This window comes from Amblyomma mixtum, chromosome 4 (genome assembly GCF_055824585.1).
Source record: "Amblyomma mixtum isolate Tamu chromosome 4, ASM5582458v1, whole genome shotgun sequence".
In the NCBI taxonomy this organism is placed as follows: domain Eukaryota; kingdom Metazoa; phylum Arthropoda; class Arachnida; order Ixodida; family Ixodidae; genus Amblyomma; species Amblyomma mixtum.
The window spans coordinates 117,040,945-117,056,851 of NC_143015.1; the positions used below are offsets into that span (position 1 = coordinate 117,040,945).

The 15,907-nt window shown below is 50.2% G+C and overlaps 1 protein-coding gene across 2 annotated transcripts; it reads right to left on the bottom strand.

The window, feature by feature from the left end:
• Positions 1 to 83: 83 nt before the first annotated feature.
• LOC149348037 (uncharacterized) lies at positions 84 to 15,759 on the bottom strand. Of its 2 annotated transcripts, none has more exons than XM_089585723.1 (3): positions 14,230 to 15,759; positions 3,969 to 4,087; positions 84 to 1,619 (listed from the first exon to the last, which is right to left on the bottom strand). In XM_089585723.1, exons 1-3 carry the CDS (start codon positions 14,570 to 14,572, stop codon positions 1,455 to 1,457), a joined length of 627 nt encoding a protein of 208 aa, XP_089441849.1. In that variant the 5' UTR covers positions 14,573 to 15,759; the 3' UTR covers positions 84 to 1,454. Both variants share the same exon structure in this region, with proteins under 2 accessions (XP_089441849.1, XP_089441850.1).
• Between the last annotated feature and the right edge of the window lie 148 nt (positions 15,760 to 15,907).

The window sequence follows — 15,907 nt, forward strand, 5'->3', positions numbered from 1 at the left end:
CTTTCTCTTTTTATTTTCCTTTTTCTACAAGTACCCGGGGTACTCTTTTTTTTTTTTTTACTTTAACGAAATCGCACAGCGCACGGGCGTTTTTGCATTCCGCCTTTGGTAGGGATTCAGTCCGGCGTCTTCGAACTCCAGCCGAACGCCATGACCATTGGCTTAAAAAAAGAGATCCCGCCAACGCCGTCATAGCGAGGCGTGCGTTTAGTCGAGTTGGCGGTAAACTAAACGGCCGTTCAGCACGTGGAAAACAACACGAAAAGGTGAGAAGCGGACAAGAATTTCAAAAATCAAACTGAAAATTTATTGTGCCCACAATTCCTTGCAGTGATTGCCAAGCAAAACAAAAGTGAGGCAGGAACAAGTGATCAGTAGCCACTTCCTTGCAGTGACTGCCCAAGCAAAACAAAAGCGCGGCAGGAACAAGTGATCAGTAGTCATACAATGCCATGACACAGCTAAGCATGTAGCACTCAGACTGAGTGAGGGAACATTTTTCATTAAATGCTATGACACAGGGCATGTGGCATTCAGTAAGACAGAGTGCAGCAACAAATTTTATTGGTTACAAAATATCCTTAGATGTTGCATGAGACTTCTACACAGTGTTTGAGCAAACTTGCACTTGCTATAAACAAGCACAAAGGTGTGCTTGCACTTACCTCCTTCAGTTATAAGGGGGGGGGGGGGGGGGGGGGGGAGACCAAAGTTAATGGCAGTGCTTGTTTCATGTCTTTTGGATGGAAAGAAACCTGGAGTGTACTGACAGCATTCTTAATTTATGAGGAGGTTAACAAAATTAAAAGGATATGCTAAGCATGACTATAGCTGTTTATGCATGCCTTAGCAATCATTGGAATCTCTGAAGAAAACGTTTTTTGGAAACTGGTTCATCAAAAAGAACCCTGAACAGCAGCTGAAGCATAAGAATATAGACAGGATATTGCCAGACAAAATCAAACTGCATGTTATCACAGGGCTGACAGGGCCGGCAGCAGCAAGTATAGTGGGACACAAAACAGTTATTTACACTGAGGATGACCTAATTCACCCTGGGCATGTGCAAACATTACAGCAGACTTCTGCAGCATGCTAGGAATTGCTGTATCAGCTCAAATGACAGTGCCTCCTTTCCTTTTAATGTGTTTTTAATCATTTTAATCTTCAGTACCACCCGAATGCTGCCTTTTTAAAGGCTCATTTTTCAATGCCCTTTATCAATGCTGTGCATGCCGATTTTCAGTGCTGGTCCTTTTCTACCCTGTGCTTTGTGTTCTGTAAAGCTTTGTGTTCTGTGAAGCTATACGGAGCAGCTTTAGAATACTTAGGCCCTCTCACTGCCAGCATGAAATGTAGTTAAAACCTCAAACACAGCTGCTTCAGCATTGCACAGAGAAGAGCGACATTCCCTTGGCGTCAATGCCCATATCATTATCTGCAAGCTTTCATTGCTATTTTGCATTTTGCGATGCTGGACCAGTCAGGCAACTTCCTGCCAGACAGGTGCTGATATCAGCAAAGAAGTGCCTTGCGAACAAAGGAGACAGGTTGTAACGATGATTGGAAAAGCTGTTCGCTGGGTCTTGCCGCATTCTGGAGACACCAGGGGTTGTGGCCTGTTTGAGGAAAGGTGCAGTTCAACACACCACCATTTCATGTAATGCTATGCTACGCAGCAATCACAACCTTCTTCATGGCCTCTACATCCCCTCAGTGAGACTTTATCATCACCATCATCATAGTCGCCAGCCCATCTTGTGTTTGGCACATGATAGCCTTAAAGGTGCAGTGAAGAGGAATCTGAACTCGTCTTTTTGCCACGGGAACTCAATCTACACGTTCCGAGCATTCTCAGAAACTTCGACTTATTGCCCTGTGTGGCCGATTTGCCTAATTAAGTCGAATTAACGTCCGGCTCCCGTTTTTTTTAAATTCTTCCGTACAGTGGGCGGAGTCGACCAACGCTTGGAGTGCCTTTCACAAAGTCCCGTGGCGGCTTGCCGCTCTGCCATCGGCGGAGTGATACATAGTAACCCATAGTAGCAAATAGTCCGCGCGTATTTTTATTTCTGCAGGCTTATTTTGCGGCTATATTATCTGCGAATGAAACTGTTTATTCACGGAAACCTAAAAAACAAAATAAAGCGGAAGCAAAGCCTCCACGGGGGTGGCTGAAAGGCACTCCATGCGTTGGTCAACTCCGCCCACCGCACGGGGAGAATTCAAAAAATAAAGGCGGGAGCCGGACGTTAATTCAATTTAATTAGGGAAATCGGCCACACAGGGCAATAATTCGCAGTTTCTAAGAATGCTCGGAACAAGCAGACTGAGTTCCCGCGTCAAAAAGACGAGTTCAGATTCCTCTTCACTGCACCTTTAAATGCTTATGCGCCACTAAACCCAACACAACACAACACAACACCATATAGGTACAGCCTTTGTGAAAAGTTTAGAGCCCAGGGGGTTTGCTTCTGGGCCACATTGGTTTGCTCGTAATGCGTCCTCAGCGTCCCAAATCTCCTGAAGGTAAGAAGATTTTTGGTCCTGCTCCCTCCGATGCGTAGGACTTCCATTAGTGCTACAAGAGCGCCACAGTAGTGCTTAGAAGCAAACCCCCTGGGCTCTAAACTTTTGACAAAGGCTGTACATACACTGCAAGAAAAAAAAAGCCTCCCACTGTCGTCCAATCAATCCCATCCTGAACCACCTGCAGCCACCCTACCTCCACAAACCTCCTAGTCACGTCTGGCCAACTGATGTTCTGCCATCCCTGTCCTATACTTCATCATCATCAGCCTGACTACGCCCACTGCAGGGCAAAGGCCTCTCCCATGTCTCTCCAATTAATCCTGTCCTGTGCATAGTTGCGGCCACCGTATCCCCGCAAACTTCTTAATCTCATCCGCCCACCTAACCTTCTGCCGCCCCCTGCTACGTTTGCCTTCTCTTGGAATCCACTCCGTTACCCTTAAAGGTGCACTGAAGAGGAATCTGAACTCGTCTTTTTGCCGTGGGAACTCAATCTACATGTTCTGAGCATTCTTAAAAACTTTCTATTTATTGCCCTGTGTGGCCGATTTCCCTAATTAAATCGAATTAACGTCCAGCTCCCGCCATTTTTTTAATTCTCCCCCGTATGGTGGGCGGAGTCGACCAATGCGTGGAGTGCCTTTCACCCAGTCCCGTGGCGGCTTGCCGCTCTGCCATCGGTGGAGTAATACGTAGTAATCTGTAGAAGCAAATAGTCTGCGCGTATATTTATCTCTGCGGGCTTATTTTGCGGCTATATTATCTGCGAATGAAACTATTTATTCACGGAAACCTAAAAAACAAAGTAAAGTGAACGCAAAGCCTCCACGGAGCTGGCTGCAAGGCCAGCTCCGCGTTGGTCGACTCTGCCCACCGTACGGGGAGAATTGAAAAAGTAAAGGCAGGAGCCGGACGCTAATTCAATTTAATTAGGGAAATCGGCCACACAGGGCAATAAGTCGCAGTTTCTAAGAATGCTTGGAACGTGCAGGTCGGGTTCCTGCGGCAAAAAGACGAGTTCAGATTCCTCTTCAGTGCACCTTTAAGGACCAGTGGTTATCTTGTCTTTGCATTACATGTCCTGCCCAAGCCCATTTCTTCCTCTTGATTCTATTGGAATCCACTATGTTACCCTAAAGGACCACTGGTTATCTCTGCTCTGCAGTACATGGCCTACCCACAGCCGTTTCTTCCTGCTGATCTCCACTAGGATATCATCAACTCGTGCCTGTTCCTCAATAAGCTCTGCTATCCTCCTGCTCTATAATGTCATCCCTATCATTTCTGTTTCCATAACTAGTTGTCCAGAATGGAATTTCAGGCCATTTCGTCATCCTTGTTGAGCGTGACTTATGAGACCAACTAAGACGAGGCCAGCTTTAATATAAGACTTCTAGCAAGTCTGCCCTTTCCCCAGATATCCTCAGAACTCTCACCATTTTGTGCTTAACCACAAGGCCGTGCAGAGCTGTGCCCACACACTTCTGGACATGGTTCAAACAGTCTTCTTTCCAGACTCTGGACGAGGTGTAGCTTTGCACCTCAACCTCTGTGCCTGACACCGCATGAAAAAAGAGAAACAGTCATATAACACATGAAATTCTGATGCAAAGATATCCAGAATAATACGAGACCAACCTGCAGCTCCATCTCCCCCAACTTTGTTTTGGTATTTTTCTGGCAGTTATGATCTAGATTCCATGCCGGGTAACACAGAAATTAGATAACACATCACAGTCCAATACAAATCCCCTGAGAAAATTATTTCTTTCTTGCTTACTTATACATACTGCAGCCCTTTTAAGGCTATAGAATGAGTGGGTATCAAAACAAGGAGTAAGGAGTAATCCCGACATTGATATGCGAAGAACACCCACATGTAATCCATGTCAGGAGAAGGTAAGTGACGCCAACCAAGTAAAATACAGGAAAAACACGACGTTTTGGGACCGGCTCGGCGCCTTCTTCACGGTGTGACTACGGTCGAGCGCAGCTTGGCTTTTTGAGCCCCTGCGTGGAGGACCTGCGGGTCAATGGCCGCAGCCCATGGACGTAGGATGAGGGGAGAGTCCCCAGGGAACGATTAACATTCTCTCGTGTTTGCTGAATGTGCCACATCTCGAGTAGAAGCCTCCTGCGTGGGTTAGCTTCCGTTTCCAATACAATGGTGCTGTCGAAGTCAATTGGGTGGTCACACCCTTCACAGTGTTCGGCCACGGCGCTGCGTTGATGATTCATGTGACGGACGTCCGCTCTGTGTTGGCTCATCCTTTCCGTGAAGTTCTTTGTTTCCCTTATGTACGACGCCGGGCAGACGGAACACAGAATTTTGTATACGACGCCCTGGGCCTTTTCTCTGGGCTGCCAGTTTTTTGGGCGGGGGAGAAGTCAACCGATAGTGCTGGTCGGTTTGTGCGTTGCCAGCACCACTTCTTTCCCGAGAATGCGAGCCAGCGTCTCGCTCACGCCTCTCACATAGGGGATGCAAACACGTTTTCGTTTCTGGCATGCGTCTGAGGAAATAATAGATTGGATTTTGTTTTGCCTTTCTTGTTTCCTGATAATGCGCCGGATGAATGAGCTTGGGTAGCCGTTCTTTTGGAGGTCAGAAATGACTCGGTTCTTCTCCTTCCTTTTTTCTTCACGTGAGGAACATATGGAGTCGGCTCTCTTCAGTAATAATGTAACGACAGATGCTTTGTGCGGGATGGGATGGTTCGAATCGAAATGTAGGTACCGTCCTGTGCGGGTTGGCTTCCTGTGCACCGAGGACTGCAGGCCTTTGTCGTGACTTGTAAGTAGGACATCCAGAAAAGGCAGGCTGCCCTGCTGTTCATGTTCAACAGTAAATTGTATGGCCGGTTCAACTGAATTTAGATGACTCTGGAGGTTTTCTATCTCTGAGGTTTTCATTACACAAAAGCAGTCGTCTACATAACGGAGGCATTACTTTGGCTTGGGATTAAAGGAGGAGAGGGCCCGGCTTTCAACGTCTTCCATGGTTAGGTTAGCCACTGTGACTGAAATCGATGCCCCCATAGCAGTTCCGGTTGTTTGCTTCAAAAATTCTCCGTTGTAGGTGAAAAAGGTACTGCCCAGACAGAGGTCGAGAAGGCGACGTACCTCATCGCCGTTGAGTGGAGTTCACTCGTGCAGTGTTTGGTCGTTTTTGAGTGCATGGCGAGCAACGGACACAGCAAGGGGAACCGGTACGCAGGTAAATAACGACACCACGTCAAACGAGACTAGGCTTTCGTCTTCCTCCACGGTAAGGTTCGAGACCAGTTGGACGAAATGCCGCGAATTCTGTACATGCGTGGGTGTTCTGCCGGCGAGCGGCGCCAGTACCTTGTGAAGGTAGTCTGAGAGACGTCGCAGAGGAGACAGGGTGAAGTCTACAATTGGCCAAAGGGGGACGCCAGGTTTGTGAATTTTAGGTAGCCCGTAAAAGCCTGGAGCTGAGCCGTTTCTGGAGATGAGGCGGAGGTAGAGCCATTTGAAATCAGGGTGCCGCTTGAATATCTCTGCCAGGGTTCTGTTGAGTGTTGCCTGAGTGTTTGAAGTCGGATCCTTGCGAACCTTCTCATACGCCCCACTGCTCAAAAGGGCTGACGCCTTCTCCTCGTAGTCGCGTCGGTCCATCACCACTGTAGAGTTGCCCTTGTCTGCCGGGAGGATGACGATGTCGGTGTCGTCCCTGAGACCACGTAGGGCTTTTCGTTCCAGTTGAGACAGATTGCTCGGAAATTTGGGGGGTACCTTGGCGATGACACCAATCGCTTTCAGGCGGACCTCTTCCCTGACGTGCGGCTCCAGGTGCTGGATCACATCTTCAACAGCCGCGACGAGTTTTGGGAGGGCGGGACCAGATGATATGTTAAACCCATGTCCTTTTGCGAGAACAGAGGATTCGGGCGGTGTTAAGCGACGGGAGGAGAGGTTCTTTACAAAGCCAGAGTTATGGGGGTCAGGCTGTTTCTTCTGCCGCTGCTGTAGGGCAAACAAACGATTCATGTGACGTCCGTCACATGAATCGTCAACGCAGCGCCGTGGTCGAACACTGTAAAGGGTGTGACCACCCAATTGACTTCGACAGCACCATTGTATTGGAAACGGAAGCTAACCCACGCAGGAGGCTTCTACTCGAGTCGTGGAACATTCAGCAAACACGAGAGAATGTTAATCGTTCCCTGGGGACACTCCCCTCATCCTACGTCCATGGGCTGCGGCCACCCGGAGGTCCTCCACGCAGGGGCTTAAAAAGCCAAGCTGCGCTCGCCCGTAGTCACACCGTGAAGAAGGGCCGAGCCGGTCCCGAAACGTCGTGTTTTTCCTGTATTTTACTTGGTTGGCGTCACTTACCTTCTCCTAAGATTAAATTTCCCAACCAGACAGACTTCTGTTGAATGTTTTCTTTTGAGTAATCCATGTTGCGTCATATGAGACCACAATGTTGTCAGGTTTCCCTAAGCCCTTTCACTTAAACCTACATGCATAAAGATACTTAAGTTGCAAAAGCCTGCACTTCTTATGAGGGCCTGTCAGCCATAACTGTGTTGGGGACCACTTAGTGGACACGAAAATGACTAATGAGCTCAGGTGAGGTACAGTACAAGTATTTCAATACTTCTACCTAGCTGTGAACATGAATTAAAGAGACACTGAGTACAAATTAAGTTAAGCACTTATTGCTAGATTATACACATTCGCACAACAAAGACGCTACTTAAGACAACCTTCTACACGAGCTTTGATAAGCAAGAAAAGTCCGAGAAATGAAATATCGATGTTGACATCACTGGCCGATTTCATATATAGACTGCGGTGCTTCAAAACAGTTTTTTTTGCGTGTGGATCCTAGAGGCTAAGCTGCAGCGCCATTCACTTCAAAATGGTGACCACGGAGTGCTTTTTGAATTTAAATTGAATGGCACAAAAATTTCTAAATGTAATTTTCTCCGCAATAAATATGCCCTTTGCTACCAAACAAACGTCAATGTGTCCAGAGAGAGTGACAGAATCAATTTTTACTAAGAGCAAAAACTGTTTTTTTTTTGTTCTTGTTTTTATGAGGTTTAAAGTCCCAAAGCGACTCAGGCATTGAGGGACGCCGTAATGAAGGGCCCCAGATGATTCTAGACCACCCGAGGTTCTTTAACATGCACTGACATTGCAAAGCCCACGGGCCTCTAGTATTTTGCCTCCGTCGAAATGCGACCGCTGCAGCCAGGATCGACCCCGCATCTTTCGGGCCAGAGGTCAAGCACCACAAGCACTGAGCCGCGGCAGCGGTTACGAGCAAAAGTTAGACAGATTTTCCCCAGTGTCCCTTAAAGGGACACTAGTGTCAGTAGCGTTAGAAGGACACTATGAAAAAGTGCATACAGTGTTCAGTCGGTTTTTGAAAAGAGCTTAGCCTTAGACCATTTATTTGTGAATAAAAAGTGCTTCCATTACGTTCATCTGGATTAATGTTAGGAGAAGGTAAGTGACGCCAACCAAGTAAAATACAGGAAAAACACGACGTTTCGGGACCGGCTCGGCCCCTTCTTCACGGTGTGACTACGGGCGAGCGCAGCTTGGCTTTTTAAGCCCCTGTGTGGAGGACCTGCGGGTCAATGGCCGCAGCCCATGGACGTAGGATGAGGGGAGAGTCCCCAGGGAACGATTAACATTCTCTCGTGTTTGCTGTATGTGCCACGACTCGAGAAGAAGCCTCCTGCGTGGGTTAGCTTCCGTTTCCAATACAATGGTGCTGTCGAAGTCAATTGGGTGGTCACACCCTTCACAGTGTTCGGCCACGGCGCTGCGTTGACGATTCATGTGACGGACGTCCGCTTTGTGTTGGTTCATCCTTTCCGCGAAGTTCTTCGTTTCCCCTATGTACGACGCCGGGCAGACGGAACACGGAATTTTGTACACGACGCCCTGGGCCTTTTCTCTGGGCTGCCGGTTTTTTGGGCGGGGGAGAAGGCGACCGATAGTGCTGGTCGGTTTGTGCGTTGTCAGCACCCCTTCTTTTCCGAGAATGCGACCGAGCGTCTCGCTCACGCCTCTCACGTAGGGGATGCAAACACGTTTCCGCTTCTGGCATGCGTCTGAGGAAATAATAGACCGGATTTTGTTTTGCCTTTCTTGTTTCCTGATAATGCGCCGGATGAATGAGCTTGGGTAGCCGTTCTTTTGGAGGTCAGAAATGACTCGGTTCTTCTCCTTCCTTTTATCTTCACTTGAGGAACATATGGAGTCGGCTCTCTTCAGTAATGACGTCACGACAGATGCTTTGTGCGGGATGGGATGGTTCGAATCGAAATGTAGGTACCGTCCTGTGTGGGTTGGCTTCCTGTGCACCGAGGACTGCAGGCCTTTGTCGTGCCTTGTAAGTAGGACATCCAGAAAAGGCAGGCTGCCCTGCTGTTCATGTTCAACAGTAAATTGTATGGCCGGTTCAACTGAATTTAGATGACTCTGGAGGTTTTCTATCTCTGAGGTTTTCACCACACAAAAGCAGTCGTCTACATAACGGAGGAATAACTTTGGCTTGGGATTAAAGGAGGAGAGGGCCCGGCTTTCGACGTCTTCCATGGTTAGGTTAGCCACTGTGACTGAAATTGATGCCCCCATAGCAGTTCCGGTTGTTTGCTTGAAAAATTCTCCGTTGTAGGTGAAAAAGGTACTGCGCAGACAGAGGTCGAGAAGGCGACATACCTCATCGACGTTGAGTGGAGTTCTCTCGTGCAGCGTTTGGTCGTTTTCGAGTGCGCGGCGAGCAACGGACACAGCAAGGGGAACCGGTACGCAGGTAAATAGCGACACCACGTCAAACGAGACTAGGCTTTCGTCTTCCTCCACGGTAAGGTTCGAGACAAGTTGGACGAAATGCCGCGAATTCTGTACATGCGTGGGTGTTCTGCCGGCGAGCGGCTCCAGTACCTTGTGCAGGTAGTCAGAGAGACGTCGCAGAGGAGACAGGGTGAAGTCTACAATTGGCCGAAGGGGGACGCCAGGTTTGTGAGTTTTAGGTAGCCCGTAAAAACCTGGAGCTGAGCCGTTTCTGGAGATGAGGCGGAGGTAAAGCCATTTGAAATCAGGATGCCGCTTGAACATCTCTGCCAGGGTTTTGTTGAGTGTTGCCTGAGTGTTTGAAGTCGGATCCTTGCGAACCTTCTCATACGCCCCACTGCTCAAAAGGGCTGACGCCTTCTCCTCGTAGTCGCGTCGGTCCATCACCACTGTAGAGTTGCCCTTGTCTGCCGGGAGTATGACGATGTCGGTGTCGTCCCTGAGACCGCGTAGGGCTTTTCGTTCCAGTTGAGACAGATTGCTCGGAAATTTGGGGGGTACCTTGGCGATGACACCAATCGCTTTCAGGCGGACCTCTTCCCTGACGTGCGGCTCCAGGTGCTGGATCGCATCTTCAACAGCCGCGACTAGTTTTGGGAGGGCGGGACCAGATGATATGTTGAATCCATGTCCTTTTGCGAGAACAGAGGATTCGGGCGGTGTTAAGCGACGGGAGGAGAGGTTCTTTACAAAGCCAGAGTTATGGGGGTCAGGCTGTTTCTTCTGCCGCTGCTGTAGGGCAAACAACTTCTTGTTTTGACACTCACGATGTTTGTTGGCTGCAGTGGAGGCCGCTTCCATGGCAAAGGCGTCCACCCGCGGGAAGAGCTCAGGCATCCTGTGTTCTAGTTGGCGGCGCGCGAAGAACCGGTCCAGCTCCTTTTTGCGGAGAACGGAATGGCACTCGTGTATCCGCGCACTTAATAACTGTTGCTCCGTTTTGGACACCAGCCGTAGGCCTTCTGCGGTGGTTACAGGGCGCTTTAGGCGAAGGCTCACGGGTATCACATCCTTTTCCTTGCAGGTCTTGTTGAAGTTTAGATGTGTCCGGAAGACAGCAATACTCTTGGTGATGTTGACGTATCGCTTCACTAGCTGCATGGTCTCGATGCCGAAGTCTTGGCGTATAGACTCAAAAGAAAACATTCGACAGAAGTCTGTCTGGTTGGGAAATTTAATGTTAGGAGAAGGTAAGTGACGCCAACCAAGTAAAATACAGGAAAAACACGACGTTTCGGGACCGGCTCGGCCCCTTCTTCACGGTGTGACTACGGGCGAGCGCAGCTTGGCTTTTTAAGCCCCTGTGTGGAGGACCTGCGGGTCAATGGCCGCAGCCCATGGACGTAGGATGAGGGGAGAGTCCCCAGGGAACGATTAACATTCTCTCGTGTTTGCTGTATGTGCCACGACTCGAGAAGAAGCCTCCTGCGTGGGTTAGCTTCCGTTTCCAATACAATGGTTTCCAATACGTTTCCAATACCAGACAGACTTCTGTCGAATGTTTTCTTTTGAGTCTATACGCCAAGACTTCGGCATCGAGACCATGCAGCTAGTGAAGCGATACGTCAACATCACCAAGAGTATTGCTGTCTTCCGGACACATCTAAACTTCAACAAGACCTGCAAGGAAAAGGATGTGATACCCGTGAGCCTTCGCCTAAAGCGCCCTGTAACCACCGCAGAAGGCCTACGGCTGGTGTCCAAAACGGAGCAACAGTTATTAAGTGCGCGGATACACGAGTGCCATTCCGTTCTCCGCAAAAAGGAGCTGGACCGGTTCTTCGCGCGCCGCCAACTAGAACACAGGATGCCTGAGCTCTTCCCGCGGGTGGACGCCTTTGCCATGGAAGCGGCCTCCACTGCAGCCAACAAACATCGTGAGTGTCAAAACAAGAAGTTGTTTGCCCTACAGCAGCGGCAGAAGAAACAGCCTGACCCCCATAACTCTGGCTTTGTAAAGAACCTCTCCTCCCGTCGCTTAACACCGCCCGAATCCTCTGTTCTCGCAAAAGGACATGGATTCAACATATCATCTGGTCCCGCCCTCCCAAAACTAGTCGCGGCTGTTGAAGATGCGATCCAGCACCTGGAGCCGCACGTCAGGGAAGAGGTCCGCCTGAAAGCGATTGGTGTCATCGCCAAGGTACCCCCCAAATTTCCGAGCAATCTGTCTCAACTGGAACGAAAAGCCCTACGCGGTCTCAGGGACGACACCGACATCGTCATACTCCCGGCAGACAAGGGCAACTCTACAGTGGTGATGGACCGACGCGACTACGAGGAGAAGGCGTCAGCCCTTTTGAGCAGTGGGGCGTATGAGAAGGTTCGCAAGGATCCGACTTCAAACACTCAGGCAACACTCAACAAAACCCTGGCAGAGATGTTCAAGCGGCATCCTGATTTCAAATGGCTTTACCTCCGCCTCATCTCCAGAAACGGCTCAGCTCCAGGTTTTTACGGGCTACCTAAAACTCACAAACCTGGCGTCCCCCTTCGGCCAATTGTAGACTTCACCCTGTCTCCTCTGCGACGTCTCTCTGACTACCTGCACAAGGTACTGGAGCCGCTCGCCGGCAGAACACCCACGCATGTACAGAATTCGCGGCATTTCGTCCAACTTGTCTCGAACCTTACCGTGGAGGAAGACGAAAGCCTAGTCTCGTTTGACGTGGTGTCGCTATTTACCTGCGTACCGGTTCCCCTTGCTGTGTCCGTTGCTCGCCGCGCACTCGAAAACGACCAAACGCTGCACGAGAGAACTCCACTCAACGTCGATGAGGTATGTCGCCTTCTCGACCTCTGTCTGCGCAGTACCTTTTTCACCTACAACGGAGAATTTTTCAAGCAAACAACCGGAACTGCTATGGGGGCATCAATTTCAGTCACAGTGGCTAACCTAACCATGGAAGACGTCGAAAGCCGGGCCCTCTCCTCCTTTAATCCCAAGCCAAAGTTATTCCTCCGTTATGTAGACGACTGCTTTTGTGTGGTGAAAACCTCAGAGATAGAAAACCTCCAGAGTCATCTAAATTCAGTTGAACCGGCCATACAATTTACTGTTGAACATGAACAGCAGGGCAGCCTGCCTTTTCTGGATGTCCTACTTACAAGGCACGACAAAGGCCTGCAGTCCTCGGTGCACAGGAAGCCAACCCACACAGGACGGTACCTACATTTCGATTCGAACCATCCCATCCCGCACAAAGCATCTGTCGTGACGTCATTACTGAAGAGAGCCGACTCCATATGTTCCTCAAGTGAAGATAAAAGGAAGGAGAAGAACCGAGTCATTTCTGACCTCCAAAAGAACGGCTACCCAAGCTCATTCATCCGGCGCATTATCAGGAAACAAGAAAGGCAAAACAAAATCCGGTCTATTATTTCCTCAGACGCATGCCAGAAGCGGAAACGTGTTTGCATCCCCTACGTGAGAGGCGTGAGCGAGACGCTCGGTCGCATTCTCGGAAAAGAAGGGGTGCTGACAACGCACAAACCGACCAGCACTATCGGTCGCCTTCTCCCCCGCCCAAAAAACCGGCAGCCCAGAGAAAAGGCCCAGGGCGTCGTGTACAAAATTCCGTGTTCCGTCTGCCCGGCGTCGTACATAGGGGAAACGAAGAACTTCGCGGAAAGGATGAACCAACACAAAGCGGACGTCCGTCACATGAATCGTCAACGCAGCGCCGTGGCCGAACACTGTGAAGGGTGTGACCACCCAATTGACTTCGACAGCACCATTGTATTGGAAACGGAAGCTAACCCACGCAGGAGGCTTCTTCTCGAGTCGTGGCACATACAGCAAACACGAGAGAATGTTAATCGTTCCCTGGGGACTCTCCCCTCATCCTACGTCCATGGGCTGCGGCCATTGACCCGCAGGTCCTCCACACAGGGGCTTAAAAAGCCAAGCTGCGCTCGCCCGTAGTCACACCGTGAAGAAGGGGCCGAGCCGGTCCCGAAACGTCGTGTTTTTCCTGTATTTTACTTGGTTGGCGTCACTTACCTTCTCCTAACATTAAATTTCCCAACCAGACAGACTTCTGTCGAATGTTTTCTTTTGAGTTCATCTGGATTTCTTACACTCCAGTCACTTGTGATGTCGTCCACCAACGTCACTGTTAAAACTTGATTAGGAGAATTTCTGGAAGTATTCGCTTCGAATCAAGCAAAGTGTCCGCTTAGTTTGAACAGGCCATGCTGGAGCTAAAACCATAGGCCACAGACTGAGTGGTGCACTCAAGCCAACATGGCCACAATGACATGACATTTATCACTATTCATTACATCACACACAGTAGTTCATGTAAGCACCTAGGAAAGAGGAGGGATTGGCTGCTGCTCAAGAGCCAGCTACTTGCACCATCAAGGGGGTGATGACAGAAAGAGCGGGGCAGCTGTCCTCATTGTCCGAATCAATAATCAGACAGTTGAATTTTTAAGGATGGGATACGTCCCTAATGGGCCCCGTCCGATGGAGGAGGCGGGGGTGTCAGAGATGTGTTTTGAGACCACTGCGGGAATGGCATTTGTGACTTTGATGAAGATCTGGTCCAAGGCGGTATCGATCATAGATCGCAATTTGGAGGTTAAGCCCTCCTCCATCGCAGAGATGGCGGTCACAAGGGCAGGCGAGAACTCCATGTTGCTCTCCATTGCATCCGAATTCTGCGGTCTCAAAGCGGCGGACGCCAATTTTGACTCTAAATCTTGAATTCTGTGAGCAAAAGCTCATTCTGTGCCCGGAGCCTGTCAATCTGTTTTTTGTATTCCGCGTCGAGCGCGGAGATGGTGAGTGGGAACTTGGAAGGAGGGGGGATGGGAGGAGGAGGAGGCGATCTCAGCCCAGCTGCTCACCTGTTGTTTGCCGTGTTGGGGCGCTGATGCCTGGGCGCCAGCAGCGCCATCTGTCTTTAGGGCCAGGAAGTGGCGGCGGGAGCGCCTTCTTCCCGGGCGCTGACTTCACCGACGATGAAGGCGACGAGGTTTTGTGGTCGGTGGCGTGAGTACCACTCGGCGTTCCGCCAATGGCACCTGAATTTGGATGACTTGGCGGCTTGCTAGGTAGTCTTGTTTCCCAGGAGCTCTGTGCGTTTAGCCTTGGGGCCGTGCACCTTGAGCTCCCAGAATTTTGCCGTGCAGTCGCGGGAGTTGATAGTGTGGGCCGGCCCACAGACTGCACAGGGCGGAGTGCATTCATGCGGTGTCTTCACCCCGTCGACGGTCGGCACCGTTTGGCCTCACAAGGCCACACTTTTCATCCAGGCAGGAGCAGGTGTCTGCCTGGTGGCCCACAGTGCCGTACTGTACGCAGGCCGGGATGGTTGTTTTGTATGCACGCACAAGGGTCACCTCTGAGTCGTAATGCACATATCGCGGCCCCACTTTGCCCATGAAGGTGAGCGCCGTGACGTCTGATTTGCCAAGCTTGCGGATATTGGCAAGCTCTCCAGCACGCCACTTGATCTTGTTTTGGAGCGACTCACTGGTCTCATGCTTGGCCACGGTGACGACGACGCGGTGAACGTCGCCAGTGAGTTTCAACTGGCCTTACATGGAGAGCCGGACATTTGATGGCGTAAGTTCAAAGTCCCGCAGAAGTTTGTCCGCGACGTGCGGCTCTCGGATGCCTGCAACTATGAGGTTTTGCTCCCATGTTGGGAGCATGCTGAGCGATGCTGCAGCCTTGGCGCCCAGGCAGGCCATGAACGCTGCTCCCAGCCCACGATACTGATAGACATCCTTGAGAGCGACGGTCACCCGGGGCTTCAGGATGATGACAATGCCTTTGGGGTGAAGTCGTGGAAGCGGCTTTGGTTTCCAAATGGGTCCGGTCTTACATGGGGGCCCACCGTGAAGCGCTGCAGTGCGCACAGCCATGTTTTGCCGAGTTGAACAGCCTCCCGACATGGCGTCCGCTTTCTTGCAGTTAGCGTTCCGCTTGTGGGAGTGGCGTTCGACCATCTTGAAAAGCCTCATGTTCTCAATGGGCGCAGAATCTGGGCTATCAGGCATTGGAGTTGCAGGAACCTTGGACCGTGCCATGATGCCTGGGTTGTAGCCACGTTGTAACTCTTGGGAAGCCATCTTGGGCGACTCAAAGTCGAACGGCGGTTCCGGTCAAAATTCTGTGGCTGCAGACAAAAGTTGGCAGAGCCGATGCGCTGCACGTTCTGTCGCTCCGCACGCTCACAGCTCACCCCTTGGGGAGGTGCCTGGTTTGGAAGCATGGTGTGGCCAGGAACCTGCCATCTGTAAGGATATCGATTGACAATGAAGTAAAGATGCAGTTCCCACCACTGAAACGTAATTACAATGTGAATGTAGAGAAGAAGCAGGTAGGCGAGTAGACAGTGAAAAAATATGACCTTTTTTGAAACACTGTGCCAGTGTGAAGGATGGGGATTTAGAAGGAAAACCCGCAAGATCATCGCTGGATTATCCTGTGTGCTATTTGACATATGAACTGCAGTCACCATTAGAACTCGAGACTGAGGATTAGTACTAATATGAAAAGAGCAAGACAGAATTCATA

Bases quoted from the DNA above. Each gene is read 5' to 3' on its own strand.
- LOC149348037 (XM_089585723.1), bottom strand. From the start codon at position 14,572: ATGAATGCACTCCGCCCTGTGCAGTCTGTGGGCCGGCCCACACTATCA. The intron at 4,088-14,229 runs GTGAGCAGCTGG...ATGCGGTGTCAG, and splicing joins CCCAACACGGCAAACAACAG to GCACAGAGGTTGAGGTGCAA. The intron at 1,620-3,968 runs GTGAGAGTTCTG...TTCCTCAAACAG, and splicing joins TTGTGGTTAAGCACAAAATG to GCCACAACCCCTGGTGTCTC.